The sequence below is a fragment of the Heptranchias perlo genome, unplaced genomic scaffold (genome assembly GCF_035084215.1).
Source record: "Heptranchias perlo isolate sHepPer1 unplaced genomic scaffold, sHepPer1.hap1 HAP1_SCAFFOLD_50, whole genome shotgun sequence".
Lineage (NCBI taxonomy): Eukaryota > Metazoa > Chordata > Chondrichthyes > Hexanchiformes > Hexanchidae > Heptranchias > Heptranchias perlo.
In genome coordinates this window covers 5,711,941-5,739,485 of record NW_027139516.1, presented here as the reverse complement: position 1 = coordinate 5,739,485, position 27,545 = coordinate 5,711,941, and the positions used below count along the sequence as shown (strand labels likewise).

Sequence of the window (27,545 nt, the reverse complement as noted above, 5' to 3'; positions counted from 1 at the left end):
GAGGGTGACGGAGAGGGGCAGTGCTGAGAGTGAGGGTGATGGAGCCGGTTAGTACTGAGAGTGAGGTTGACGGAGCGGGTCAGTACTGAGAGTGAGGGTGACGGAGCGGTCAGTACTGAGAGTGATGGTGACGGAGCGGGTCAGTACTGAGAGTGAGGGTGACGGAGCGGGGCAGTCCTGAGAGTGAGGGTGTTGGAGTGGGTCAGTACTGAGAGTGAGGTTGACGGAGCGGGTCAGTACTGAGAGTGAGGGTGACGGAGCGGGGCAGTCCTGAGAGTGAGGGTGTTGGAGTGGGTCAGTACTGAGAGTGAGGTTGACGGAGCGGGTCAGTACTGAGAGTGAGGGTGACCGAGCGGGGCAGTGCTGAGAGTGATTGTGACGGAGCGGGTCATTACTGAGAGTGAGGGTGACGGAGCGGGGCAGTACTGAGAGTGAGAGTGACGGAGCGGGGCAGCACTGAGAGTGAGGGTGATGGACTCAGTAAGTGCTGAGAGTGAGGGTGATGGAGCGGGTCAGTACTGTGAGTGACGGTGATGGAGTGAGTCAGACTTGAGAGTGAGGGTGATGGAGCGCGTCAGCACTGAGAGTGAAGGTGATGGAGCGGGTTAGTACAGAGATTGAGGGTGATGGAGCGGGTCAGTACTGAGTGTGAGTGTGAAGGAGAGGGTCAGTACTGAGAGTGAGGGTGATGGAGCGGGTCAGTACTGAGAGTGAGGGTGATGGAGCGGGTCAGTGCTGAGAGTGAGGTTCATGGAGCAGGTCAGTACTGAGAGTGAGGATCATGGAGCGGGTCAGTACTGAGAGTGAGGGTGATGGAGAGGGGCAGAACTGAAAGTGAGGGTGACGGAGAGGGTCAGTACTGAGTGTGAGGGTGACGGAGCGTGTCAGTACTGAGAGTGAGTGTGATGGAGTGGGGCAGTACCAAGTGTGAGGGTGATGGAGTGGGGCACTACTGAGAGTGAGGGTGATGGAGTGGGGCAATACTGGGAGTGAGGGTGATGGAGTGGGGCACTACTAAGAGTGAGGGTGATGGAGTGGGGCAGTACTGAGAGTGAGGGTGATAGAGCGGGTCAATAATGAGAGTGAGGCTCATGGAGCATGTCAGCACAGAGAGTGAGGGTGACGGAGCGGGTCAGCACTGAGATTGAGGGTGACGGAGAGGGGCAGTGCTGAGAGTGAGGGTGATGGAGCGGGTTAGTACTGAGAGTGAAGTTGACGGAGCGGGTCAGTACTGAGAGTGAGGGTGACGGAGCGGTCAGTACTGAGAGTGATGGTGACGGAGCGGGTCAGTACTGAGAGTGAAGGTGACGGAGCGGGGCAGTCCTGAGAGTGAGGGTGTTGGAGTGGGTCAGTACTGAGAGTGAGGTTGACGGAGCGGGTCAGTACTGAGAGTGAGGGTGACGGAGCGGGGCAGTCCTGAGAGTGAGGGTGTTGGAGTGGGTCAGTACTGAGAGTGAGGTTGACGGAGCGGGTCAGTACTGAGAGTGAGGGTGACCGAGCGGGGCAGTGCTGAGAGTGATTGTGACGGAGCGGGTCATTACTGAGAGTGAGGGTGACGGAGCGGGGCAGTACTGAGAGTGAGAGTGACGGAGCGGGGCAGCACTGAGAGTGAGGGTGATGGACTCAGTCAGTGCTGAGAGTGAGGGTGATGGAGCGGGTCAGCACTGAGAGTGAAGGTGATGGAGCGGGTTAGTACAGAGATTGAGGGTGATGGAGCGGGTCAGTACTGAGAGTGAGGTTGATGGAGCGGGTCAGCTCTGAGAGTGAGGGTGACGGAGCGCGTCAGTATTGAGAGTGAGGATGTTGGAATGGGGCAGTACTGAGTGTGAGTGTGAAGGAGAGGGTCAGTACTGAGAGTGAGGGTGATGGAGCGGGTCAGTACTGAGAGTGAGGGTGATGGAGCGGGTCAGTGCTGAGAGTGAGGTTCATGGAGCGGGTCAGTACTGAGAGTGAGGGTGATGGAGCGGGTCAGTACTGAGAGTGAGGGTGATGGAGCGGGTCAGTGCTGAGAGTAAGGTTCATGGAGCGGGTCAGTACTGAGAGTGAGGGTGATGGAGCGGGTCAGTACTGAGAGTGAGGGTGATGGAGCGGGTCAGTGCTGAGAGTGAGGTTCATGGAGCGGGTCAGTACTGAGAGTGAGGGTGATGGAGCGGATCAGTACTGAGAGTGAGGGTGATGGAGCGGGTCAGTACTGAGAGTGACTGTGACGGAGATGGTCAGTTCTGAGAGTGAAGTTGACGGAGCGGGTCAGTACTGAGAGTGAGGGTGACGTTGCGGGTCAGTCCTGAGAGTGATGGTGACGGACCGGGTCAGTACTGAGAGTGTGTGTCATGGAGCGGGTCAGTACTGAGATTGAGGGTAACGTAGCGGACCAGAACTGAGAGTGAGGGTGACGGAGCGGGTCAGTACTGAGAGTGTGGATGATGGAGCGGGTCAGTAATGAGAGTGAGGGTGAAGGTGCGGGGCAGGACCGAGAGTGAGGGTGTTGGAATGGGTCAGTACTGAGAGTGAGGTTGACGGAGCGGGTCAGTACTGAGAGTGAGGGTGACGGAGCGGAGCAGTCCTGAGAGTGATTGTGTTGGAGTGGGTCAGTACTGAGAGTGAGTTTGCCGGAGCGGGTCAGTGCTGAGAGTGAGGGTGACGGAGCGGGGCAGTACTGAGAGTGACGTTGACGGAGCGGGTCAGGACTGAGAGTGAGTGTGACGGAGCGGGTCAGTACTGAGAGTGAGGTTGAGGGAGCGGGTCATTACTGAGAGTGAGGGTGACGGAGCGGGGCAGTACTGAGAGTGAGGGTGACGGAGCGGGGCAGCACTGAGAGTGAGGGTGATGGACTCCTTCAGTACTGAGAGTGAGGATGATGGAGCGGGTCAGTACTGTGAGTGACGGTGATGGAGTGAGTCAGACTTGAGAGTGAGGGTGATGGACCGCGTCAGCACTGAGAGTGAAGGTGATGGAGCGGGTCAGTACAGAGAGTGAGGGTGATGGAGCGGGTTAGTACAGAGATTGAGAGTGATTGAGCGGGTCAGTACTGAGACTGAGGTTGATGAAGCGAGTCAGCTCTGAGAGTGAGGGTGATGGAGCGGGTCAGTATTGAGAGTGAGGATGTTGGAGTGGGGCAGTACTGAGTGTGAGGGTGATGGAATTTGGCATTACTGTGAGTGACGGTGATGGAGTGAGTCAGACTTGAGAGTGAGGGTGATGGAGCGCGTCAGCAATTTGAGTGAGGGTGATGGAGCAGGTCAGTACATGGGAGTAAGGGTGATGGAGTGGGTCAGTAATGGGAGTGAGAGAGATGGAGCGGGTCAGTACTGAGAGTGAGGGTGATGGAGCGGGTCAGTACTGAGAGTGAGGGTGATGGAGCGGGTCAGTACTGAGAGTGAGGGTGATGGAGCGGGTCATTACTGAGAGTGAGGGTGATGGAGTTTGGCATTACTCTGAGTGAGGGTGATGGAACGGGTCAGTAATGAGAGTGAGTGTGATGGAGCGGGTCAGTGCTGAGAGTGAGGTTTATGGAGCGGGTCAGTTCTGAGAGTGAGGGTGATGGAGCGGGTCAGTACTGAGAGTGAGGGTGATGGAGCGGGTCAGTCCTGAGAGTGACTGTGACGGAGACGGTCAGTACTGAGAGTGAAGGTGACGGAGCGGGTCAGTACTGAGAGTGAGGGTGACGGAGCGGGTCAGTACTGAGAGTGTGTGTGACGGAGCGGGTCGGTACTGAGAGTGAGGCTGCCGGAGTGGGTCACTACTGAGAGTGAGTGTGACGGAGCGGGACAGCACTGAGAGTGAGGGAAACGTAGCGGATCAGTACTGAGAGTGAGGGTGACGGAGCGGGTCAGTAATGAGAGTGAGGTTGAAGGAGCGGGGCAGTACTGAGTGTTCGGGTGACGGAGCGGGGCAGCACTGAGAGTGAGGGTGATGGACTCGGTAAGTACTGAGAGTGAGGGTTATGGAGGGGGTCAGTACTGTGAGTGACCGTGATGGAGTGAGTCAGTCTTGAGAGTGAGGGTGATGGAGCGCGTCAGCACTGAGTGAAGGAGATGGAGCGGGTCAGTACAGAGAGTGAGGATAATGGAGCGTGTCAGTACTGAGTGTGAGGGTGTTGGAGCGGGTCAGTCCTGGGAGTAAGGGTGATGGAGTACGTCAGTGCTGAGAGTGAGGGTGATGGAGTGGGGCAGTACTGAGAGTGAGGGTGAAGGAGCGGCGCAGGACTGAGAGTGAGGGTGTTGGTCTGGGGCAGTACTGAGATTGAGGGTGATTGAGTTTGGCATTGCTGTGAGTGAGGGTGATGGAACGGGTCAGTAACGAGAGTGAAGGTGATGGAGCGGGTCAGTACTGAGAGTGAGGGTGATGGAGCGGGTCAGCACTGAGAGTGAGGTTGACGGAGCGGGTCAGTACTGAGATTGAGGGTGACGGACCGGGGCAGTCCTGAGAGTGATGGTGACGGAGCGGGTCAGTACTGAGATTGAGTGTGACAGAGCGTGTCAGTACTGAGAGTGAGGGTGAGGGAGCGGGTCAGTACAGAGAGTGAGGGTGATGGAGCGGGTCAGTACAGATAGTGAGGGTGATGGAGCGGGTCAGGACTGAGAGTGAGGTTGAAGGAGCGGGTCAGCTCTGAGAGTGAGGGTGATGGAGCGGGTCAGTATTGAGAGTGAGGGTGTTCGAGTCGGGCAGTGCTGAATGTGAGGGTGATGGAGCAGGTCAGTATTGGGAGTAAGGCTGATGGAGTGCGTCAGTACTGAGAGTGAGGGTGATGGAGTTTGGCATTACTGTGAGTGAGGGTGATGGAACGGGTCAGTAATGAGAGAGAAGTTGATTGAGCGGGTCAGTACTGAGAGTGAGGGTGATGGAGAGGGTCAGTACTGAGAGTGAGGGTGATGGAGTTTGGCATTACATGTGAGTGAGGGTGATGGAATGGGTCAGTAATGAGAGTGAGGGTGATGGAGCGGGTCATTACTGAGAGTGAGGGTGATGGCGTTTGGCATTACTGTGAGTGAGGTTGATGGAACGGGTCAGTAATGAGAGTGAGAGTGATGGAGCCGGTCAGTGATGAGAGTGAGGTTTATGGAGCGGGTCATTACTGAGAGTGAGGGTGATGTAGCGGGTCAGTACTGAGAGTGAGGATGACGGAGCGGGTCAGTACTGAGAGTGAAGGTGACGGAGCGGGTCAGTACTGAGAGTGAGGGTGACGGAGCGCGTCAGCACTGAGAGTGAGGGTGATGGAGCAGGTCAGTACTGGGAGTAAGGGTGATGGAGTGGGTCAGTAATGGGAGTGAGAGAGATGGAGCGGGTCAGTACTGAGAGTGAGGGTTACGGAGCGGGTCAGTACTGAGAGTGAGGGTGCCGGAGCGGGTCACTACTGAGAGTGAGTGTGACGGAGCGGGTCAGTACTGAGAGTGACGGTAACGTAGCGGGTCAGTACTGAGAGTGAGGGTGACGGAGCGGGACAGTACTGAGAGTGAGGGTGACGGAGCGGGTCAGTACTGAGAGTGTGGATGACGGAGCGGGTCAGTACTGAGAGTGAGGGTGATGGAGCGGGTCAGTCTTGAGAGTGAGGTTGATGGAGCGCGTCAGCACTGAGATTGAAGGAGATGGAGCGGGTCAGTACAGAGAGTGAGGGTAATGGAGCGTGTCAGTACTGAGAGTGAGGTTGATGGAGCGGGTCAGTCTTGAGAGTGAGGGTGATGGAGTGGGGCAGTACTGAGTGTGAGGGTGATGGAGCGGGTCAGTACTGGAAGTAAGGGTGATGGAGTGTGTCAGTACTGAGAGTGAGGTTGATGGAGTGGTGCAGTACTGAGAGTGAGGGTGATGGACTGGGGCAGTTCTGAGATTGAGGGTGATGGACTTTGGCATTACTGTGAGTGAGGATGATGGAACGGGTCAGTAATGAGAGTGAAGTTGATTGAGCAGGTCAGTACTGAGAGTGAGGGTGATGGAGAGGGTCAGTACTGAGAGTGAGGGAGATTGAGTTTGGCATTACATGTGAGTGAGGGTGATGGAATGGGTCAGTAATGAGAGTGAGGGTGATGGAGCGGGTCAGTACTGAGAGTGAGGGTGATGGAGCGGGTCAGTACTGAGAGAGAGGGTGATGGAGCGGGTCAGTACTGAGAGTGAGGGTGCTGGAGCGGGTCAGTACTGAGAGTGAGGGTGATGGAGCGGGTCACTACTGAGAGTGAGGGTGATGGAGCGTGTCAGTCCTGAGAGTGATGGTGAAGGAGAGGGTCAGTACTGAGAGTGAGGGTGAAGGAGCGGGGCAGCACTGAGAGTGAGGGTGATGGAGCGGGTCAGTACTGAGAGTGACTATGGCGGAGAGGGTCAGTACTGAGAGTGAAGTTGACGGAGCGGGTCAGTACTGAGAGTGAGGGTGACGGAGCGCGTCAGCACTGAGAGTGAGGGTGATGGAGCAGGTCAGTACTGGGAGTAAGGATGATTGAGTGGGTCAGTAATGGGAGTGAGAGAGATGGAGCGAGTCAGTACTGAGAGTGAGGGTGACGGAGCGGGTCAGTACTGAGAATGAGGGTGCCGGAGCGGGTCACTACTGAGAGTGAGTGTGACGGAGCGGGTCAGTACTGAGAGTGACGGTAACGTCGCGCGTCAGTACTGAGAGTGAGGGTGAAGGAGCGGGACAGTACTGAGAGTGAGGGTGACGGAGCGGGTCAGTACTGAGAGTGTGGATGACGGAGCGGGTCAGTACTGAGAGTGAGGGTGATGGAGCGGGTCAGTCTTGAGAGTGAGGTTGATGGAGCGCGTCAGCACTGAGATTGAAGGAGATGGAGCGGGTCAGTACAGAGAGTGAGGGTAATGGAGCGTGTCAGTACTGAGAGTGAGGTTGATGGAGCGGGTCAGTCTTGAGAGTGAGGGTGATGGAGTGGGGCAGTACTGAGTGTGAGGGTGATGGAGCGGGTCAGTACTGGAAGTAAGGGTGATTGAGTGTGTCAGTACTGAGAGTGAGGGTGATGGAGTGGTGCAGTACTGAGAGTGAGGGTGATGGACTGGGGCAGTTCTGAGATTGAGGGTGATGGAGTTTGGCATTACTGTGAGTGAGGGTGATGGAACGGGTCAGTAATGAGAGTGAAGTTGATTGAGCAGGTCAGTACTGAGAGTGAGGGTGATGGAGAGGGTCAGTACTGAGAGTGAGGGTGATGGAGTTTGGCATTACATGTGAGTGAGGGTGATGGAATGGGTCAGTAATGAGAGTGAGGGTGATGGAGCGGGTCAGTACTGAGACTGAGGGTGATGGAGCGAGTCAGCACTGAGAGAGAGGGTGATGGAGCGGGTCAGTACTGAGAGTGAGGGTGCTGGAGCGGGTCAGTACTGAGAGTGAGGGTGATGGAGCGGGTCACTACTGAGAGTGAGGGTGATGGAGCGTTTCAGTCCTGAGAGTGATGGTGAAGGAGAGGGTCAGTACTGAGAGTGAGGGTGAAGGAGCGGGGCAGCACTGAGATTGAGGGTGATGGACTCGGTAAGTACTGAGAGTGAGGGTTCTGGAGGGGGTCAGTACTGTGAGTGACCGTGATGGAGTGAGTCAGTCTTGAGAGTGAGGGTGATGGACCTCGTCAGCACTGAGAGTGAAGGTGACGGAGCGGGTCAGTACTGAGAGTGAGGGTGACGGAGCGCGTCAGCACTGAGAGTGAGGGTGATGGAGCAGGTCAGTACTGGGAGTAAGGGTGATGGAGTGGGTCAGTAATGGGAGTGAGAGAGATGGAGCGGGTCAGTACTGAGAGTGAGGGTTACGGAGCGGGTCAGTACTGAGAGTGAGGGTGCCGGAGCGGGTCACTACTGAGAGTGAGTGTGACGGAGCGGGTCAGTACTGAGAGTGACGGTAACGTAGCGGGTCAGTACTGAGAGTGAGGGTGACGGAGCGGGACAGTACTGAGAGTGAGGGTGACGGAGCGGGTCAGTACTGAGAGTGTGGATGACGGAGCGGGTCAGTACTGAGAGTGAGGGTGATGGAGCGGGTCAGTCTTGAGAGTGAGGTTGATGGAGCGCGTCAGCACTGAGATTGAAGGAGATGGAGCGGGTCAGTACAGAGAGTGAGGGTAATGGAGCGTGTCAGTACTGAGAGTGAGGTTGATGGAGCGGGTCAGTCTTGAGAGTGAGGGTGATGGAGTGGGGCAGTCCTGAGTGTGAGGGTGATGGAGCGGGTCATTACTGGAAGTAAGGGTGATTGAGTGTGTCAGTACTGAGAGTGAGGGTGATGGAGTGGTGCAGTACTGAGAGTGAGGGTGATGGACTGGGGCAGTTCTGAGATTGAGGGTGATGGAGTTTGGCATTCCTGTGAGTGAGGGTGATGGAACGGGTCAGTAATGAGAGTGAAGTTGATTGAGCGGGTCAGTACTGAGAGTGAGGGTGATGGAGATGGTCAGTACTGAGAGTGAGGGTGATGGAGTTTGGCATTACATGTGAGTGAGGGTGATGGAATGGGTCAGTAATGAGAGTGAGGGTGATGGAGCGGGTCAGTACTGAGACTGAGGGTGATGGAGCGAGTCAGCACTGAGAGAGAGGGTGATGGAGCGGGTCAGTACTGAGAGTGAGGGTGCTGGAGCGGGTCAGTACTGAGAGTGAGGGTGATGGAGCGGGTCACTACTGAGAGTGAGGGTGATGGAGCGTTTCAGTCCTGAGAGTGATGGTGAAGGAGAGGGTCAGTACTGAGAGTGAGGGTGAAGGAGCGGGGCAGCACTGAGAGTGAGGGTGATGGACTCGGTAAGTACTGAGAGTGAGGGTTCTGGAGGGGGTCAGTACTGTGAGTGACCGTGATGGAGTGAGTCAGTCTTGAGAGTGAGGGTGATGGACCTCGTCAGCACTGAGAGTGAAGGTGACGGAGCGGGTCAGTACTGAGAGTGAGGGTGACGGAGCGCGTCAGCACTGAGAGTGAGGGTGATGGAGCAGGTCAGTACTGGGAGTAAGGGTGATGGAGTGGGTCAGTAATGGGAGTGAGAGAGATGGAGCGGGTCAGCACTGAGAGTGAGGGTTACGGAGCGGGTCAGTACTGAGAGTGAGGGTGCCGGAGCGGGTCACTACTGAGAGTGAGTGTGACGGAGCGGGTCAGTACTGAGAGTGACGGTAACGTCGCGGGTCAGTACTGAGAGTGAGGGTGACGGAGCGGGACAGTACTGAGAGTGAGGGTGACGGAGCGGGTCAGTACTGAGAGTGTGGATGAAGGAGCGGGTCAGTACTGAGAGTGAGGGTGATGGAGCGGGTCAGTCTTGAGAGTGAGGTTGATGGAGCGCGTCAGCACTGAGATTGAAGGAGATGGAGCGGGTCAGTACAGAGAGTGAGGGTAATGGAGCGTGTCAGTACTGAGAGTGAGGTTGATGGAGCGGGTCAGTCTTGAGAGTGAGGGTGATGGAGTGGGGCAGTACTGAGTGTGAGGGTGATGGAGCGGGTCAGTACTGGAAGTAAGGGTGATGGAGTGTGTCAGTACTGAGAGTGAGGGTGATGGAGTGGTGCAGTACTGAGAGTGAGGGTGATGGACTGGGGCAGTTCTGAGATTGAGGGTGATGGACTTTGGCATTACTGTGAGTGAGGATGATGGAACGGGTCAGTAATGAGAGTGAAGTTGATTGAGCAGGTCAGTACTGAGAGTGAGGGTGATGGAGAGGGTCAGTACTGAGAGTGAGGGAGATTGAGTTTGGCATTACATTTGAGTGAGGGTGATGGAATGGGTAGGTAATGAGAGTGAGGGTGATGGAGCGGGTCAGTACTGAGAGTGAGGGTGATGGAGCGGGTCAGTACTGAGAGAGAGGGTGATGGAGCGGGTCAGTACTGAGAGTGAGGGTGCTGGAGCGGGTCAGTACTGAGAGTGAGGGTGATGGAGCGGGTCACGACTGAGAGTGAGGGTGATGGAGCGTGTCAGTCCTGAGAGTGATGGTGAAGGAGAGGGTCAGTACTGAGAGTGAGGGTGAAGGAGCGGGGCAGCACTGAGAGTGAGGGTGATGGAGCGGGTCAGTACTGAGAGTGACTATGGCGGAGAGGGTCAGTACTGAGAGTGAAGTTGACGGAGCGGGTCAGTACTGAGAGTGATGGTGACGGAGCGCGTCAGCACTGAGAGTGAGGGTGATGGAGCAGGTCAGTACTGGGAGTAAGGATGATTGAGTGGGTCAGTAATGGGAGTGAGAGAGATGGAGCGGGTCAGTACTGAGAGTGAGGGTGACGGAGCGGGTCAGTACTGAGAATGAGGGTGCCGGAGCGGGTCACTACTGAGAGTGAGTGTGACGGAGCGGGTCAGTACTGAGAGTGACGGTAACGTCGCGGGTCAGTACTGAGAGTGAGGGTGAAGGAGCGGGACAGTACTGAGAGTGAGGGTGAAGGAGCGGGTCAGTACTGAGAGTGTGGATGACGGAGCGGGTCAGTACTGAGAGTGAGGGTGATGGAGCGGGTCAGTCTTGAGAGTGAGGTTGATGGAGCGCGTCAGCACTGAGATTGAAGGAGATGGAGCGGGTCAGTACAGAGAGTGAGGGTAATGGAGCGTGTCAGTACTGAGAGTGAGGTTGATGGAGCGGGTCAGTCTTGAGAGTGAGGGTGATGGAGTGGGGCAGTACTGAGTGTGAGGGTGATGGAGCGGGTCAGTACTGGAAGTAAGGGTGATTGAGTGTGTCAGTACTGAGAGTGAGGGTGATGGAGTGGTGCAGTACTGAGAGTGAGGGTGATGGAGTTTGGCATTACTGTGAGTGAGGGTGATGGAACGGGTCAGTAATGAGAGTGAAGTTGATTGAGCGGGTCAGTACTGAGAGTGAGGGTGATGGAGAGGGTCAGTACTGAGAGTGAGGGTGATGGAGTTTGGCATTACATGTGAGTGAGGGTGATGGAATGGGTCAGTAATGAGAGTGAGGGTGATGGAGCGGGTCAGTACTGAGACTGAGGGTGATGGAGCGAGTCAGCACTGAGAGAGAGGGTGATGGAGCGGGTCAGTACTGAGAGTGAGGGTGCTGGAGCGGGTCAGTACTGAGAGTGAGGGTGATGGAGCGGGTCACTACTGAGAGTGAGGGTGATGGAGCGTTTCAGTCCTGAGAGTGATGGTGAAGGAGAGGGTCAGTACTGAGAGTGAGGGTGAACGAGCGGGGCAGCACTGAGAGTGAGGGTGATGGACTCGGTAAGTACTGAGAGTGAGGGTTCTGGAGGGGGTCAGTACTGTGAGTGACCGTGATGGAGTGAGTCAGTCTTGAGAGTGAGGGTGATGGAGCGCGTCAGCACTGAGAGTGAAGGAGATGGAGCGGGTCAGTACAGAGAGTAAGGGTAATGGAGCGTGTCAGTACTGATTGTGAGGGTGTTGGAGCGGGTCAGTACTGGGAGTAAGGGTGATGGAGTACGTCAGTGCTGAGACTGAGGGTGATGGAGTGGGGCAGTACTGAGAGTGAGGGTGAAGGAGCGGCGCAGGACTGAGAGTGAGGGTATTGGTCTGGGGCAGTACTGAGATTGAGGGTGATGGAGTTTGGCATTACTGTGAGTGAGGGTGATGGAACGGGTCAGTAACGAGAGTGAAGGTGATGGAGCGGGTCAGTACTGAGAGTGAGGGTGATGGAGCGGGTCAGTCCTGAGAGTGAGGGTGACGGACCGGGGCAGTACTGAGAGTGATGGCGACGGAGCGGGTCAGTACTGAGATTGAGTGTGACGGAGCGTGTCAGTACTGAGAGTGAGGGTGAGGGTGCGGGTCAGTACTGAGAGTGAGGGTGATGTAGCGGGTCAGTACAGAGAGTGAGGGTGATGGAGCGTGTTAGTACAGAGAGTGAGGGTGATGGAGCGGGTTAGTACAGAGAGTGACGATGATGGAGCGGGTCAGTACTGAGAGTGAGGTTGAAGGAGCGGGTCAGCTCTGAGAGTGAGGGTGATGGATCGGGTCAGCATTGAGAGTGAGGGTGTTCGAGTCGGGCAGTACTGAATGTGAGGGTGATGGAGCAGGTCAGTCCTGGGAGTAAGGGTGATGGAGTGGGTCAGTAATGGGAGTGAGAGAGATGGAGCGGGTCAGTACTGAGAGTGAGGGTGATGGAGCGGGTCAGTACTGAGAGTGAGGGTGATTCAGCGGGTCAGTACTGAGAGTGAGGGTGATGGAGCGGGTCTTTACTGAGAGTGAGGGTGATGGCGTTTGGCATTGCTGTGAGTGAGGTTGATGGAACGGGTCAGTACTGAGAGTGAGAGTTATGGAGCGGGTCAGTGATGAGAGTGAGGTTTATGGAGCGGGTCAGTACTGAGAGTGAGGGTGATGGAGCGGGTCAGTTCTGAGATTGAGGATGATTGAGCGGGTCAGAACTGGGAGTGACTGTGACGGAGAGGGTCAGTCCTGAGAGTGAAGGTGACGGAGCGGGTCAGTACTGAGAGTGAGGGTGACGGAGCGGGTCATTACTGAGAGTGATGGTGACGGAGCGGGTCAGTACTGAGAGTGAGGGTGCCGGAGCGGGTCACTACTGAGAGTGAGTGTTACGGAGCGGGTCAGTACTGAGAGTGAAGGTAACGTAGCGGGTCAGTATTGAGAGTGAGGGTGACGGAGCGGGACAGTACTGAGAGTGAGGGTGACGGAGCGGGTCAGTACTGAGAGTGAGGATGACGGAGCGGGTCAGTACTGAGAGTGAGGGTGATGGAGCGGGTCAGTCTTGAGAGTGAGGGTGATGGAGCGCGTCAGCACTGAGATTGAAGAAGATGAAGCGGGTCAGTATAGAGAGTGAGGGTAATGGAGCGTGTCAGTACTGAGAGTGAGGTTGATGGAGCGGGTCAGTCTTGAGATTGAGGGTGATGGAGTTTGGCATTACTGTGAGTGAGGGTGATGGAACGTGGCAGTAACGAGAGTGAAGTTGATTGAGCGGGTCAGTACTGAGAGTGAGGGTGATGGAGCGTGTCAGTCCTGAGAGTGATGGTGAAGGAGAGGGTCAGTACTGAGAGTGAGGGTGAAGGAGCGGGGCAGTACTGAGAGTGAGGGTGATGGAGCGGGTCAGTACTGAGAGTGAGGGTGATGGAGCGGGTCAGTACTGAGAGTGAGGTTGATGGAGCGGGTCACTACTGAGAGTGAGGGTGATGGAGCGGGTCAGTACTGAGAGTGAGGGTGATGGAGCGGGTCAGTCTTGAGAGTGAGGGTGATGGAGCGCGTCAGCACTGAGATTGAAGAAGATGGAGCGGGTCAGTACAGAGAGTGAGGGTAATGGAGCGTGTCAGTCCTGAGAGTGAGGTTGATGGAGCGGGTCAGTCTTGAGATTGAGAGTGATGGAGTTTGGCATTACTGTGAGTGAGGGTGATGGAACGTGGCAGTAACGAGAGTGAAGTTGATTGAGCGGGTCACTACTGAGAGTGAGGGTGATGGAGCGTTTCAGTCCTGAGAGTGATGGTGAAGGAGAGGGTCAGTACTGAGAGTGAGGGTGAAGGAGCGGGGCAGCACTGAGAGTGAGGGTGATGGACTCGGTAAGTACTGAGAGTGAGGGTTCTGGAGGGGGTCAGTACTGTGAGTGACCGTGATGGAGTGAGTCAGTCTTGAGAGTGAGGGTGATGGAGCGCGTCAGCACTGAGAGTGAAGGAGATGGAGCCGGTCAGTACAGAGAGTAAGGGTAATGGAGCGTGTCAGTACTGATTGTGAGGGTGTTGGAGCGGGTCAGTACTGGGAGTAAGGGTGATGGAGTACGTCAGTGCTGAGACTGAGGGTGATGGAGTGGGGCAGTACTGAGAGTGAGGGTATTGGTCTGGGGCAGTACTGAGATTGAGGGTGATGGAGTTTGGCATTACTGTGAGTGAGGGTGATGGAACGGGTCAGTAACGAGAGTGAAGGTGATGGAGCGGGTCAGCACTGAGAGTGAGGGTGACGGACCGGGGCAGTACTGAGAGTGATGGCGACGGAGCGGGTCAGTACTGAGATTGAGTGTGACGGAGCGTGTCAGTCCTGAGAGTGAGGGTGAGGGTGCGGGTCAGTACTGAGAGTGAGGGTGATGTAGCGGGTCAGTACAGAGAGTGAGGGTGATGGAGCGGGTTAGTACAGAGAGTGAGGGTGATGGAGCGGGTTAGTACAGAGAGTGACGATGATGGAGCGGGTCAGTACTGAGAGTGAGGTTGAAGGAGCGGGTCAGCTCTGAGAGTGAGGGTGATGGAGCGGGTCAGTATTGAGAGTGAGGGTGTTCGAGTCGGGCAGTACTGAATGTGAGGGTGATGGTGCAGGTCAGTCCTGGGAGTAAGGGTGATGGAGTGGGTCAGTAATGGGAGTGAGGGTGACGGAGCGGGTCAGTACTGAGAGTGAGGGTGATGGAGCGGGTCAGTACTGAGAGTGAGGGTGATGGAGCGGGTCAGTACTGAGAGTGAGGGTGATTCAGCGGGTCAGTACTGAGAGTGAGGGTGATGGAGCGGGTCATTACTGAGAGTGAGGGTGATGGCGTTTGGCATTGCTGTGAGTGAGGTTGATGGAACTGGTCAGTAATGAGAGTGAGAGTTATGGAGCGGGTCAGTGATGAGAGTGAGGTTTATGGAGCGGGTCAGTACTGAGAGTGAGGGTGATGGAGCGGGTCAGTACTGAGATTGAGGATGATTGAGCGGGTCAGGACTGAGAGTGACTGTGACGGAGAGGGTCAGTCCTGAGAGTGAAGGTGACGGAGCGGGTCAGTACTGAGAGTGAGGGTGACGGAGCGGGTCATTACTGAGAGTGATGGTGACGGAGCGGGTCAGTACTGAGAGTGTGTGTGACGGAGCGGGTCAGTACTGAGAGTGAGGGTGCCGGAGCGGGTCACTACTGAGAGTGAGTGTTACGGAGCGGGTCAGTACTGAGAGTGAGGATGACGGAGCGGGTCAGTACTGAGAGTGAGGGTGATGGAGCGGGTCAGTCTTGAGAGTGAGGGTGATGGAGCGCGTCAGCACTGAGATTGAAGAAGATGGAGCGGGTCAGTACAGAGAGTGAGGTTAATGGAGCGTGTCAGTACTGAGAGTGAGGTTGATGGAGCGGGTCAGTCTTGAGATTGAGGGTGATGGAGTTTGGCATTACTGTGAGTGAGGGTGATGGAACGTGGCAGTAACGAGAGTGAAGTTGATTGAGCGGGTCAGTACTGAGTATGAGGATCATGGAGCGTGTCAGTCCTGAGAGTGATGGTGAAGGAGAGGGTCAGTACTGAGAGTGAGGGTGAAGGAGCGGGGCAGTACTGAGAGTGAGGGTGATGGAGCGGGTCAGTACTGAGAGGGAGGGTGATGGAGCGGGTCAGTACTGAGAGTGAGGTTGATGGAGCGGGTCACTACTGAGAGTGAGGGTGATGGAGCGTGTCAGTCCTGAAAGTGATGGTGAAGGAGAGGGTCAGTACTGAGAGTGAGGGTGAAGGAGCGGGGCAGCACTGAGAGTGAGGGTGATGGAGCGGGTCAGTACTGAGAGTGACTATGACGGAGAGGGTTAGTACTGAGAGTGAGGGTGACGGAGCGCGTCAGCACTGAGAGTGAGTGTGATGGAGCGGGTCAGTATTGAGAGTGAGGGTGTTCGAGTCGGGCAGTACTGAATGTGAGGGTGATGGTGCAGGTCAGTCCTGGGAGTAAGGGTGATGGAGTGGGTCAGTAATGGGAGTGAGGGTGACGGAGCGGGTCAGTACTGAGAGTGAGGGTGATGGAGCGGGTCAGTACTGAGAGTGAGGGTGATGGAGCGGGTCAGTACTGAGAGTGAGGGTGATTCAGCGGGTCAGTACTGAGAGTGAGGGTGATGGAGCGGGTCATTACTGAGAGTGAGGGTGATGGCGTTTGGCATTGCTGTGAGTGAGGTTGATGGAACTGGTCAGTAATGAGAGTGAGAGTTATGGAGCGGGTCAGTGATGAGAGTGAGGTTTATGGAGCGGGTCAGTACTGAGAGTGAGGGTGATGGAGCGGGTCAGTACTGAGATTGAGGATGATTGAGCGGGTCAGGACTGAGAGTGACTGTGACGGAGAGGGTCAGTCCTGAGAGTGAAGGTGACGGAGCGGGTCAGTACTGAGAGTGAGGGTGACGGAGCGGGTCATTACTGAGAGTGATGGTGACGGAGCGGGTCAGTACTGAGAGTGTGTGTGACGGAGCGGGTCAGTACTGAGAGTGAGGGTGCCGGAGCGGGTCACTACTGAGAGTGAGTGTTACGGAGCGGGTCAGTACTGAGAGTGAGGATGACGGAGCGGGTCAGTACTGAGAGTGAGGGTGATGGAGCGGGTCAGTCTTGAGAGTGAGGGTGATGGAGCGCGTCAGCACTGAGATTGAAGAAGATGGAGCGGGTCAGTACAGAGAGTGAGGTTAATGGAGCGTGTCAGTACTGAGAGTGAGGTTGATGGAGCGGGTCAGTCTTGAGATTGAGGGTGATGGAGTTTGGCATTACTGTGAGTGAGGGTGATGGAACGTGGCAGTAACGAGAGTGAAGTTGATTGAGCGGGTCAGTACTGAGTATGAGGGTCATGGAGCGTGTCAGTCCTGAGAGTGATGGTGAAGGAGAGGGTCAGTACTGAGAGTGAGGGTGAAGGAGCGGGGCAGTACTGAGAGTGAGGGTGATGGAGCGGGTCAGTACTGAGAGGGAGGGTGATGGAGCGGGTCAGTACTGAGAGTGAGGTTGATGGAGCGGGTCACTACTGAGAGTGAGGGTGATGGAGCGTGTCAGTCCTGAAAGTGATGGTGAAGGAGAGGGTCAGTACTGAGAGTGAGGGTGAAGGAGCGGGGCAGCACTGAGAGTGAGGGTGATGGAGCGGGTCAGTACTGAGAGTGACTATGACGGAGAGGGTTAGTACTGAGAGTGAGGGTGACGGAGCGCGTCAGCACTGAGAGTGAGTGTGATGGAGCAGGTCAGTACTGGGAGTAAGGATGATTGAGTGGCTCAGTAATGGGAGTGAGAGAGTTGGAGCGGGTCAGTACTGAGAGTGAGGGTGACGGAGCGGGTCAGTACTGAGAATGAGGGTGCCGGAGCGGGTCACTACTGAGAGTGAGTGTGACGGAGCGGGTCAGGACTGAGTGTGACGGTAACTTTGCGGGTCAGTACTGAGAGTGAGGGTGAAGGAGCGGGACAGTACTGAGAGTGAGGGTGACGGAGCGGGTCAGTACTGAGAGTGTGGATGACGGAGCGGGTCAGTACTGAGAGTGAGGGTGATGGAGCGGGTCAGTCTTGAGAGTGAGGTTGATGGAGCGCGTCAGCACTGAGATTGAAGGAGATGGAGCGGGTCAGTACAGAGAGTGAGGGTAATGGAGCGTGTCAGTACTGAGAGTGAGGTTGATGGAGCGGGTCAGTCTTGAGAGTGAAGGTGATGGAGTGGGGCAGTACTGAGTGTGAGGGTGATGGAGCGGGTCACTACTGAGAGTGAGGGTGATGGAGTGGTGCAGTACTGAGAGTGAGGGTGATGGACTGGGGCAGTTCTGAGATTGAGGGTGATGGAGTTTGGCATTACTGTGAGTGAGGATGATGGAACGGGTCAGTAATGAGAGTGAAGTTGATTGAGCGGGTCAGTACTGAGAGTGAGGGTGATTGAGCGGGTCAGTACTGAGAGTGAGGGTGATGGAGTTTGGCATTACATGTGAGTGAGGGTGATGGAATGGGTCAGTAATGAGAGTGAGGGTGATGGAGCGGGTCAGTACTGAGACTGAGGGTGATGGAGCGAGTCAGCACTGAGAGAGAGGGTGATGGAGCGGGTCAGTACTGAGAGTGAGGGTGCTGGAGCGGGTCAGTACTGAGAGTGAGGGTGAAGGAGCGGGGCAGCACTGAGAGTGAGGGTGATGGACTCGGTAAGTACTGAGAGTGAGGGTTCTGGAGGGGGTCAGTACTGTGATTGACCGTGATGGAGTGAGTCAGTCTTGAGAGTGAGGGTGATGGAGCGCGTCAGCACTGAGAGTGAAGGAGATGGAGCGGGTCAGTACAGAGAGTAAGGGTAATGGATCGTGTCAGTACTGATTGTGAGGGTGTTGGAGCGGGTCAGTACTGGGAGTAAGGGTGATGGAGTACGTCAGTGCTGAGACTGAGGGTGATGGAGTGGGGCAGTACTGAGAGTGAGGGTGAAGGAGCGGCGCAGGACTGAGAGTGAGTGTATTGGTCTGGGGCAGTACTGAGATTGAGGGTGATGGAGTTTGGCATTACTATGAGTGAGGGTGATGGAACGGGTCAGTAACGAGAGTGAAGGTGATGGAGCGGGACAGTACTGAGAGTGGGGGTGATGGAGCGGGTCAGTGCTGAGAGTGAGGGTGACGGACCGGGGCAGTACTGAGAGTGATGGCGACGGAGCGGGTCAGTACTGAGATTGAGTGTGACGGAGCGTGTCAGTACTGAGAGTGAGGGTGAGGGTGCGGGTCAGTACTGAGAGTGAGGGTGATGTAGCGGGTCAGTACAGAGAGTGAGGGTGATGGAGCGGGTTAGTACAGAGAGTGAGGGTGATGGAGCGGGTTAGTACAGAGAGTGACGATGATGGAGCGGGTCAGTACTGAGAGTGAGGTTGAAGGAGCGGGTCAGCTCTGAGAGTGAGGGTGATGGAGCGGGTCAGTATTGAGAGTGAGGGTGTTCGAGTCGGGCAGTACTGAATGTGAGGGTGATGGAGCAGGTCAGTACTGGGAGTAAGGGTGATGGAGTGGGTCAGTAATGGGAGTGAGAGAGATGGAGCGGGTCAGTACTGAGACTGAGGGTGATGGAGCGAGTCAGCACTGAGATTGAAGAAGATGGAGCGGGTCAGTACAGAGAGTGAGGGTAATGGAGCGGGTCAGTACTGAGAGTGAGGGTGATTCAGCGGGTCAGTACTGAGAGTGAGGGTGATGGAGCGGGTCATTACTGAGAGTGAGGGTGATGGAGCGGGTCATTACTGAGAGTGAGGGTGATGGCGTTTGGCATTGCTGTGAGTGAGGTTGATGGAACGGGTCAGTAATGAGAGTGAGGTTTATGGAGCGGGTCAGTACTGAGAGTGAGGGTGATGGAGCGGGTCAGTCGTGAGATTGAGGATGATTGAGCGGGTCAGGACTGAGAGTGACTGTGACGGAGAGGGTCAGTCCTGAGAGTGAAGGTGACGGAGCGGGTCAGTACTGAGAGTGAGGGTGACGGAGCGGGTCATTACTGAGAGTGATGGTGACGGAGCGGGTCAGTACTGAGAGTGTGTGTGACGGAGCGGGTCAGTACTGAGAGTGAGGGTGCCGGAGCGGGTCACTACTGAGAGTGAGTGTTACGGAGCGGGTCAGTACTGAGAGTGACGGTAACGTAGCGGGTCAGTACAGAGAGTTAGGGTGACGGAGCGGGACAGTACTGAGAGTGAGGGTGACGGAGCGGGTCAGTACTGAGAGTGAGGATGACGGAGCGGGTCAGTACTGAGAGTGAGGGTGATGGAGCGCGTCAGCACTGAGATTGAAGAAGATGGAGCGGGTCAGTGCAGAGAGTGAGGGTCATGGAGCGTGTCAGTACTGAGAGTGAGGTTGATGGAGCGGGTCAGTCTTGAGATTGAGGGTGATGGAGTTTGGCATTACTGTGAGTGAGGGTGATGGAACGTGTCAGTAACGAGAGTGAAGTTGATTGAGCGGGTCAGTACTGAGAGTGAGGGTGATGGAGCGTGTCAGTCCTGAGAGTGATGGTGAAGGAGAGGGTCAGTACTGAGAGTGAGGGTGAAGGAGCGGGGCAGTACTGAGAGTGAGGGTGATGGAGCGGGTCAGTACTGAGAGTGAGGATGATGGAGTGGGTCAATACTGAGAGTGAGGGTGATGGAACGGGTCATTACTGAGAGTGAGGGTGATGGAGCGGGTTAGTGCTGAGTGAGGGTGATGGAGCGGGTCAGTACTGAGAGTGAGGGTGATGGAGCGGGTCAGTACTGAGCGTGAGGTTGATGGAGCGGTTCAGTACTGAGAGTGAGTGTGACGGAGCGGGTCAGTACTGAGTGAGGGTGATGGAGCGGGTCAGTACTGAGAGTGAGGGTGATGGAGCGGGTCAGTACTGAGAGTGAGGGTGCTGGAGCGGGTCAGTACTGCGAGTGAGGGTGATGTAGCGGGTCAGTACTGAGAGTGAGGTTGATGGAGCGGGTCAGTACTGAGAGTGAGGGTAATGGAGCGGGTCAGTTCTGAGAGTGAGGGTGATGGAGCTGGTCAGTACTGAGAGTGAACGTGATGGAGCGGGTCAGTACTGAGAGTGAGGGTGCTGGAGCGGGTCAGTACTGAGAGTGAGGGTGCTGGAGCGGGTCAGTACTGAGAGTGAGGCTGATGTAGCGGGTCAGTACTGAGAGTGAGGTTGATGTAGCGGGTCAGTACTGAGAGTGAGGGTGATGGAGCGGGTCAGTACTGAGAGTGAGGGTGATGGAGCGTGGCAGTACTGAGAGTGAGGATGATGGAGTGGGTCAGTACTGAGATTGAGGGTGATGGAACGGGTCAGTACTGAGAGTGAGGATGATGGAACGGGTCAGTACTGAGAGTGAGGGTGACGGAGCGGGTCAGTTTTGAGAATGAGGTCTTGGAGCGGTTCAGTGCTGAGAGTGAGGGTGATGGAGCGGTTTCAGTCCTGAGTGAGGGTAATGGAGCGGGTCAGTCCTGAGAGAGAGGGTGATGGAGTGGGTCAGTGCTGAGAGAGAGGGTGATGGAGTGGGTCAGTGCTGAGAGAGAGGGTGATGGAGTGAGTCAGTACTGAAATTGAGTGTGATGACGCGGGTCGGTACTGAGAGTGAGTGTGATGGAGCGTGTCATTACTCAGATTGAGGGTGGCGGATCGGGTGACGCCCCGCTGCCCCATCCCCTCTCCGGCGCCCCACTGACCCGGCCCCTCTCCGACGCCCCGCTGAATTTAAGGGGAAGTTGGATAAACACATGAGGGAGAAATGAATCGAAGGATATTCTGATGGGGTTCGATGTCGATGTCGGGGACAGGCTCGTGTGGAACAGTTGGGCCCAATGGCGTATTTCTATGCTGTCCATCCTGTGTCATTCTGCGTAAAAAGGGGAAGTGATGAGGCTGCTTTTTCTGAACCAGTTTTGTAAAAAGACAATATCGGGAGCTTTGCACCAATTCTGTATCATGGTACTAGATAACTCCTCTGATGGAACTGGGAGATTCCAGCCAGAGCTTGGAATGTTATGTAAATGTGAAATGAATTTATCTTCTTCGAGAACATTAAACTACAAATGAGACCCTTGCATTACAGAGAAGAGGGTTTGAGTGGGTGAACAGTTCAGACACGTGCATCTCCATCTCCAGCCTCTCTTTCCTTTCAATATTTTGTCTCCTCCCAAATTTCTGCCCATCTTTCTCACAACTCCATGTGTGAATCTCTCCAATCAGGTTTCCCCTCCTGTCACAGCACTGAAGTGGCAATAATCAAAGTCACAAATAACACCTACTGTGTCTGTGACTGTGGTAATCTATCCCTCCTCATTCTTCTCCACCTCTGCAGTCTTTGACACGGTCGATCACAATATCCTCCTCCAACGGCTTTCCTCCATTGTCCAGCTCATTGGGACTGCCCTCACTTGGTTCCACTTTTCCCTGTCCAGTCGTAGCTGGAGAATCTTCATCAATGGATTCTCTTCCCACCCCCGCACTTTTACCTCTGGAATCCCCTTGAGATCTAATCTCACCCCCTCCTCTTTCTCCTCCAAATGCTGCCCCTTGGACACATTATCTTTAGACAAGGGGTCAGCTTTAACATGCACTGACAATACTCTGTTCTACCTCTCCACCCCTCCACTGCCTCTGCTTTGTCAAGCTGCTTGCCCGACATCCAGTCCCCTTGACATTCAACGGCATTACCATCGCCGAATCCCCCACCATCAACATCCTGGGGGTCACCATTGACCAGAAACTTAACTGGACCAGCCACATAAATACTGTGGCTGCAAGAGCAGGTCAGAGGCTGGGTATTCTGTGGCGATTGACTCACCTGAGCAACTCGCCAAGGCTTCTTCGACAGCACCTCCAAACCAGCGACTTCTACCACCTGGAAGGACAAGGGCAGGAGGCACATGGGAACAACAACACCTGCACGTCCCGCTCCAAATCAAACACCATCCCGACTTGGAAATATATCGCCGTTCCTTCATCGTCGCTGGGTCAAAATCCTGGAACTCCGTTCCTAACAACAATGTGGGAGAACCATCACCACACGGAGTGCAGCGGTTCAAGAAGGCGGCTCACCACCACCTTTTCAAGGGCAATTAGGGATGGGCAATAAATGCTGGCCATGCCAGCGACGCCCACATCGCATGAACGAATTTTAAAAAATATTTCTCAAAGTAAACATTGGGAAGACCAAAGACACCGTCTTAAGCCACTGCCATGAATATTGTTCCCTCGCCAGTCATTCCATTCCCGTCTCAGCCAATATTTCCGATTGAACCCGACTGTTCACAACCTCAGCGTTCGATTTGACATCAAGCTGAGCTTCTGATCTGATATTCTCTCCATCACAAGGACCGCTTGATTCCACCTCTGTAACATCGTCCATCTCCATCCCTGCTTCAGCCCATCTGCTGCTGAAACCCTCAGCCATGCTTTTATCACCTGTGGACTCGATTTTTCCAAAACTTTCCGGGCCGGCTTTGCTCCTTTGACCCTTTGTAAACTTAAGTGAATCCAAAACCCTGCTCACCGATCACTTCTGAACCTGCATTAGCTCCTGGTCCCCCAGCATCTCCAAATTAAAACTCTCATCCTTGTGTTTAAATCCCTCCATGGTCCCATCTCACCCTATCTCTAACCGACTCCAGCCCTACAAGCCCCTACCACCAAGATCTCTCTGTTCCTCCGACTGTGGCCTCTTCTATATTTCACTCCCTCCTCACCCCATCTATGGCAGTTCTGCTTTAGAATCTTAGAATCATAGAAAATTTATGGCACAGAAGGAGGCAATTCCACCCATTGTGTCCGCGCTGGCCCAAAAAGAGCCATCCAGCCTAACCCCATTTTGCAGCACTTGGTCCATAGCCTTGTAGGTTACGGCACTTCAGGTGCACATCCAGGTACTTCCTAAATGCGATGAAGGTTTCTACCTCGACCACCCTTTCAGGCAGTGAGTTCCAGACCCCCATAACCATCTGGGTGAAAACATTTCTCCTCAGCTCCCCTCTAATCCTTCTACCAATTAATTTAAATCTATGCCCCCGGTTATTGATCTCTCTGCTAAGGGAAATAGGTCCTTCCTATCCACTCTATCTAAGCCCCTCAAATTTTATACACCTCAATTAATTCACCCCTCAGCCTCCTCTGTCCCAAAGAGAACAACCCCAGCCTATCCACTCTTTCCCCAGAGCTAAAATTCTCCAGTCCTGGCAACATCTTCATAAATCTCCTCTGTCCCCTCTCCAGTGCAACTACATCCTTCCTGTAATGTGGCGACCAGAGCTGTACTAGTACTCAAGATGTGGCCTAACCAGTTTTTTATTCAGTTCCAGCATAACCTCCCTGCTCTTACATTCTATGCCTCGGCTAATAAAGGAAAGTATCCCGTATGCCGCCTTAGCCAACTTATCTACCGGTCCTGCTACCTTCAGGGATCGGTGAACATGCATTCCAAGGTCCCTTTGTTCCTCTAAACCTCAGTATCCTCCCATTTATTGTGTACTTCCTTGCCTTGTTTGCCTTCCCCAAATGCATTACCTCACACTTCTCTGGGTTGAATTCCATTTGCCACTTTTCTGCCTACCTGACCAGTCCATTGATATCTTCCTGCAGTCTACAGTTTTCCTCCTCACTATCAACCACACGGCCAATTTTTATATCATCTACCAACTTCTTAATCATGCTCCCTATATTTAAGTCGAAATCATTAACATATATCACAAAAAGCAAGGTACCTCGTACTGAGCCCTGTGGAACCCCACTGGAAGCAGCCTTCCAGTCTCAAAAACACCTGTCCATCATGACCCTATGCTTCCTGCCACTGGGACAATTTTGGACCCAACTTGCCACTTTCCTTGGATCCAATGGGCTTTTACTTTTTTGACCATTCTACCTTGTGGGACCTTGTCAAAAGCCTTTGCGAAAATCCATGTAGACTGCATCAAATGCACTACCCTTATCAACCCTCCTTGTTACCACCTCAAAAAATTCAATCAAGTAAGTCAGACACGATCTTCCCTTAAATCCATGCTGGCTGTGCTTGATTACTTCGTGCTTTTCTAGGTGACAGTTTATTCTGTCCCTCAGAATTGATTGCAATAATTTGCCCACCACCGATGTTAGACTGACTGGCCTGTCATTACTCTGTCTGTGGTGCACTCCCTTTTAAAACAACGGTACAACATTAGCAGTCCTCCAATCCACAGGCACCACGCCTGTGTCCAGTGAGGATTGGAAAATGAAGGTCAGAGCATCCGCTATTTCCTCCCTTGCTTCTCTTAAAAGCCTGGGAAACATTTTATCTGGCCCTGGTGATTTATCTACTTTCAAAGATGCTAATCCCCTTAATACTTGCTCTCTCACGATGTTTATCCCATCCAATATTTCACACTCCTCCCCCTTAACTACAATCTCTGCATCGTCCCCCTCTTTTGTGAGGACAGATGCAAAGTATTCATTAAGAACCACACCAACATCTTCCGCCTCCAAACATAGTAAAGCCTTCAGTTATCCCGGCTCGATGTTCTGCAATTCTCTCCCCAAACCACTCCACCTCCTTCTGCTCCTTTAAGACCCTTCTAAAATCCACTTCTTGAACCAACCGTTTGACCACCCCTTCTTCATTCAGCATCCATCTCTTCTCTGATTCGGGTTCTGTGAAACGCCTTGGAATTTTTTTGATGTTAAAGGCGCTGTGGAGATGCAAGTTGTCGCTGTTTATTTATTATACGAGTATCAGTGTGAGTGAAACAGCAGTTACTGAATTTTACAAAGTCTCAAACTTGGTTATAAATTAATGCCGCAGAATAACTTCGAGAGTTTGGAGAAATTACTGAGCCGAGACTAAATCACTTTTACATTTCCACAGTGGGGAAAGGAAAGGACACAGACTGATAGTTTGATGGGAAACGCGAGTGTGGGGTCATACACAAGTGGAGAATCTTCATTGTAAAAGAGTAGCCATATCTACCAATTATATATTGATGGCGTTTTCTGAGATTGCAAGATGTTTAAAGAAAAACAACAAATAAATTCTGTGCACCACCTAAGGGTTTAAAGTTACACGATCCAGAACATTTCACATTAGTGTTAATATTAGAACAGTATTAATTCTCCTCACCTCCTACAGTGCTCATTAGTGTTAATATTAGAACAGTGGTAAATCTCCTCACCTCCTGCAGTGCTCATTAGTGTTAATATTAGAACAGTGGTAAATCTCCTCACCTCCAACAGTGCTCATTACTGTTAATATTAGAACAGTGGTAAATCTCCTCACCTCCTACAGTGCTCATTAGTGTTAATATTAGAACAGTGGTAAATCTCCTCACCTCCTACAGTACTCATTCGTGTTAATATTAGAACAGCGGTAAATCTCCTCACCTCCTACAGTGCTCATTAGTGTTAATTTTAGAACAGTGGTAAATCTCCTCACTTCCTACAGTGCGCATTAGTGTTAATATTAGAACAGTGGTAAATCTCCTCATCTCCTACAGTGCTCATTAGTGTTAATATTAGAACAGTGGTCAATCTCCTCACTTCCTACAGTGCTCATTAGTGTTAATATTAGAACAGTGGTAAATCTCCTCACCTCCTACAGTGCTCATTAGTGTTAATATTGGAACAGTGGTAAATCTCCTCACCTCCTACAGTGCGCATTAGTGTTAATATTAGAACAGTGGTAAATCTCCTCACTTCCTACAATGCTCATTGGTGTTAATATTAGAACAGTGGTCAATCTCCTCACTTCCTACAGTGCTCATTAGTGTTAATATTAGAACAGTGGTAAATCTCCTCACCTCCTACAGTGCTCATTAGTGTTAATATTGGAACAGTGGTAAATCTCCTCACCTCCTACAGTGCGCATTAGTGTTAATATTAGAACAGTGGTAAATCTCCTCACTTCCTACAATGCTCATTGGTGATAATATTAGAACAGTGGTAAATCTCCTCACCTCCTACAGTGCGCATTAGTGTTAATATTAGAACAGTGGTAAATCTCCTCACCTCCTGCAGTGCTCATTAGTGTTAATATTATAACAGTGGTAAATCTCCGCACGTCCTACAGTGCTCATTCGTGTTAATATAAGAACAGTGGCAAATCTCCTCACCTCCTACAGTGCGCATTAGTGTTAATATTAGAACAGTGCTAAAACTCCTCACCTCCTACAGTGCACATTGGTGTTAATATTAGAACAGTGGTAAATCTCCTCACCTCCTACAGTGCTCATTGGTGTTAATATTAGAACAGTGGTAAATCTCCTCACCTCCTACAGTGCTCATTAGTGTTAATATTAGAACAGTGGTAAATCTCCTACAGTGCTCATTAGTGTTAATATTAGAACAGTGATAAATCTCCTCACCTGCTCCAGTGCTCATTGGTGTTAATATCAGAACAATTGTAAATCTCCTCACCTCCTACAGTGCTCATTATTCCGGTGCTGACACCATGAGTGATGTGGTAAATATATTCTAATAGAAGCACAAACCAGGACATATCTCCATGAACACACGGACAATGTCGCTGCCCACAAACACCAGCGGAATCAGACCCAGCTATATATTGTATTTGTAGATAGGTATCATATTCATATTCTGAATTCAATACCGAAGCTCAACAAATCAAAAATATTCAATACATCTGTAAATTAAATGATACAATACCCCCAGACTGTGTAAAACCGATTGAAGGTTAATTTAATTCATCATTGATCACCCCGCTCCAGGTTTCCTTTGAGATTATTCACTACCTCAGGAATAAGGCTGGTTCTGGCGTGCACTGTGTGAGTAAATCTTACCAATTCGGCGCTCCCAGTGCAGAGTCTCGGCCGACGGGAACTGGGTTGTGGAGATCAGTGGGACTCACTGGATTTCACTGGGCAGCTGTCTGTGTCACACCTGATATGGAGCGTTGATCATAACACTCGGGAAAGGCTTGATCCCAGAACTAACAGCTGTTGTACTGATGGGGGAGGAGAGACTTGACATCATGTTTAGCAAGGGAACGTTCTCCTGCTCATTTTAATATTTCTGTCTAACCCTCCTATTAATACATTTATTACAGAGCATCAGAATTTGGGAACGTCTGTCACCACCATGGCTGAAGGTTCAAACAGAGGAGAAGATCCAACACCTTCACCAAGAATGAGAATGGACACAGGTAGGTTCAGAAAATTCATCAAAATATAATTTCTGTCCTGACAAAGGGTTCAGATCACGAGCAAGAACCTGCAGCTTACACACAAGAGGTAACAGCACAGATGCAGTGTTGATAGAGGGAAGTGAGTGACCATCTAGAGGGACGGTGCAATCACAGGCGGAGGGATCTCCTGAGTACTGGAACTGTCCAATTGATACCTGGTGTTGGGGACTGTAAGGTGGAAAGAGACAGTGACTCAGAGGATGGTCTTCCTGCGTAACAGTGTGAGACCAGAGAACGGGGGACACCCCGAGTGTGGTGGGGGTGAGAGGCAGGTGGGACACAGGAATCGGAGAGTGATAGTGGTGGGAGATTCTATTGTTAGGGGAATAGAGAGTCTCTTCTGCAGCCTTGAGCAGGTCCCGAATAGTGAGTTGCCTCCCTGGTGCTAGAGTGAACAACATCCTGGA

The 27,545-nt window shown here is 53.1% G+C and overlaps 1 protein-coding gene across 1 annotated transcript in view; it reads left to right on the top strand.

Moving 5' to 3' along the window:
- Nucleotides 1-27,545, top strand: part of LOC137314010 (NACHT, LRR and PYD domains-containing protein 3-like) — a 51,116-nt gene that overhangs the window by 5,469 nt on the left and 18,102 nt on the right. The window contains exon 2 of the mRNA XM_067979696.1: nt 27,001-27,096. Coding sequence (XP_067835797.1) covers nt 27,001-27,096 — 96 coding nt within the window. The remainder of the gene's footprint in view (nt 1-27,000; nt 27,097-27,545) is intronic.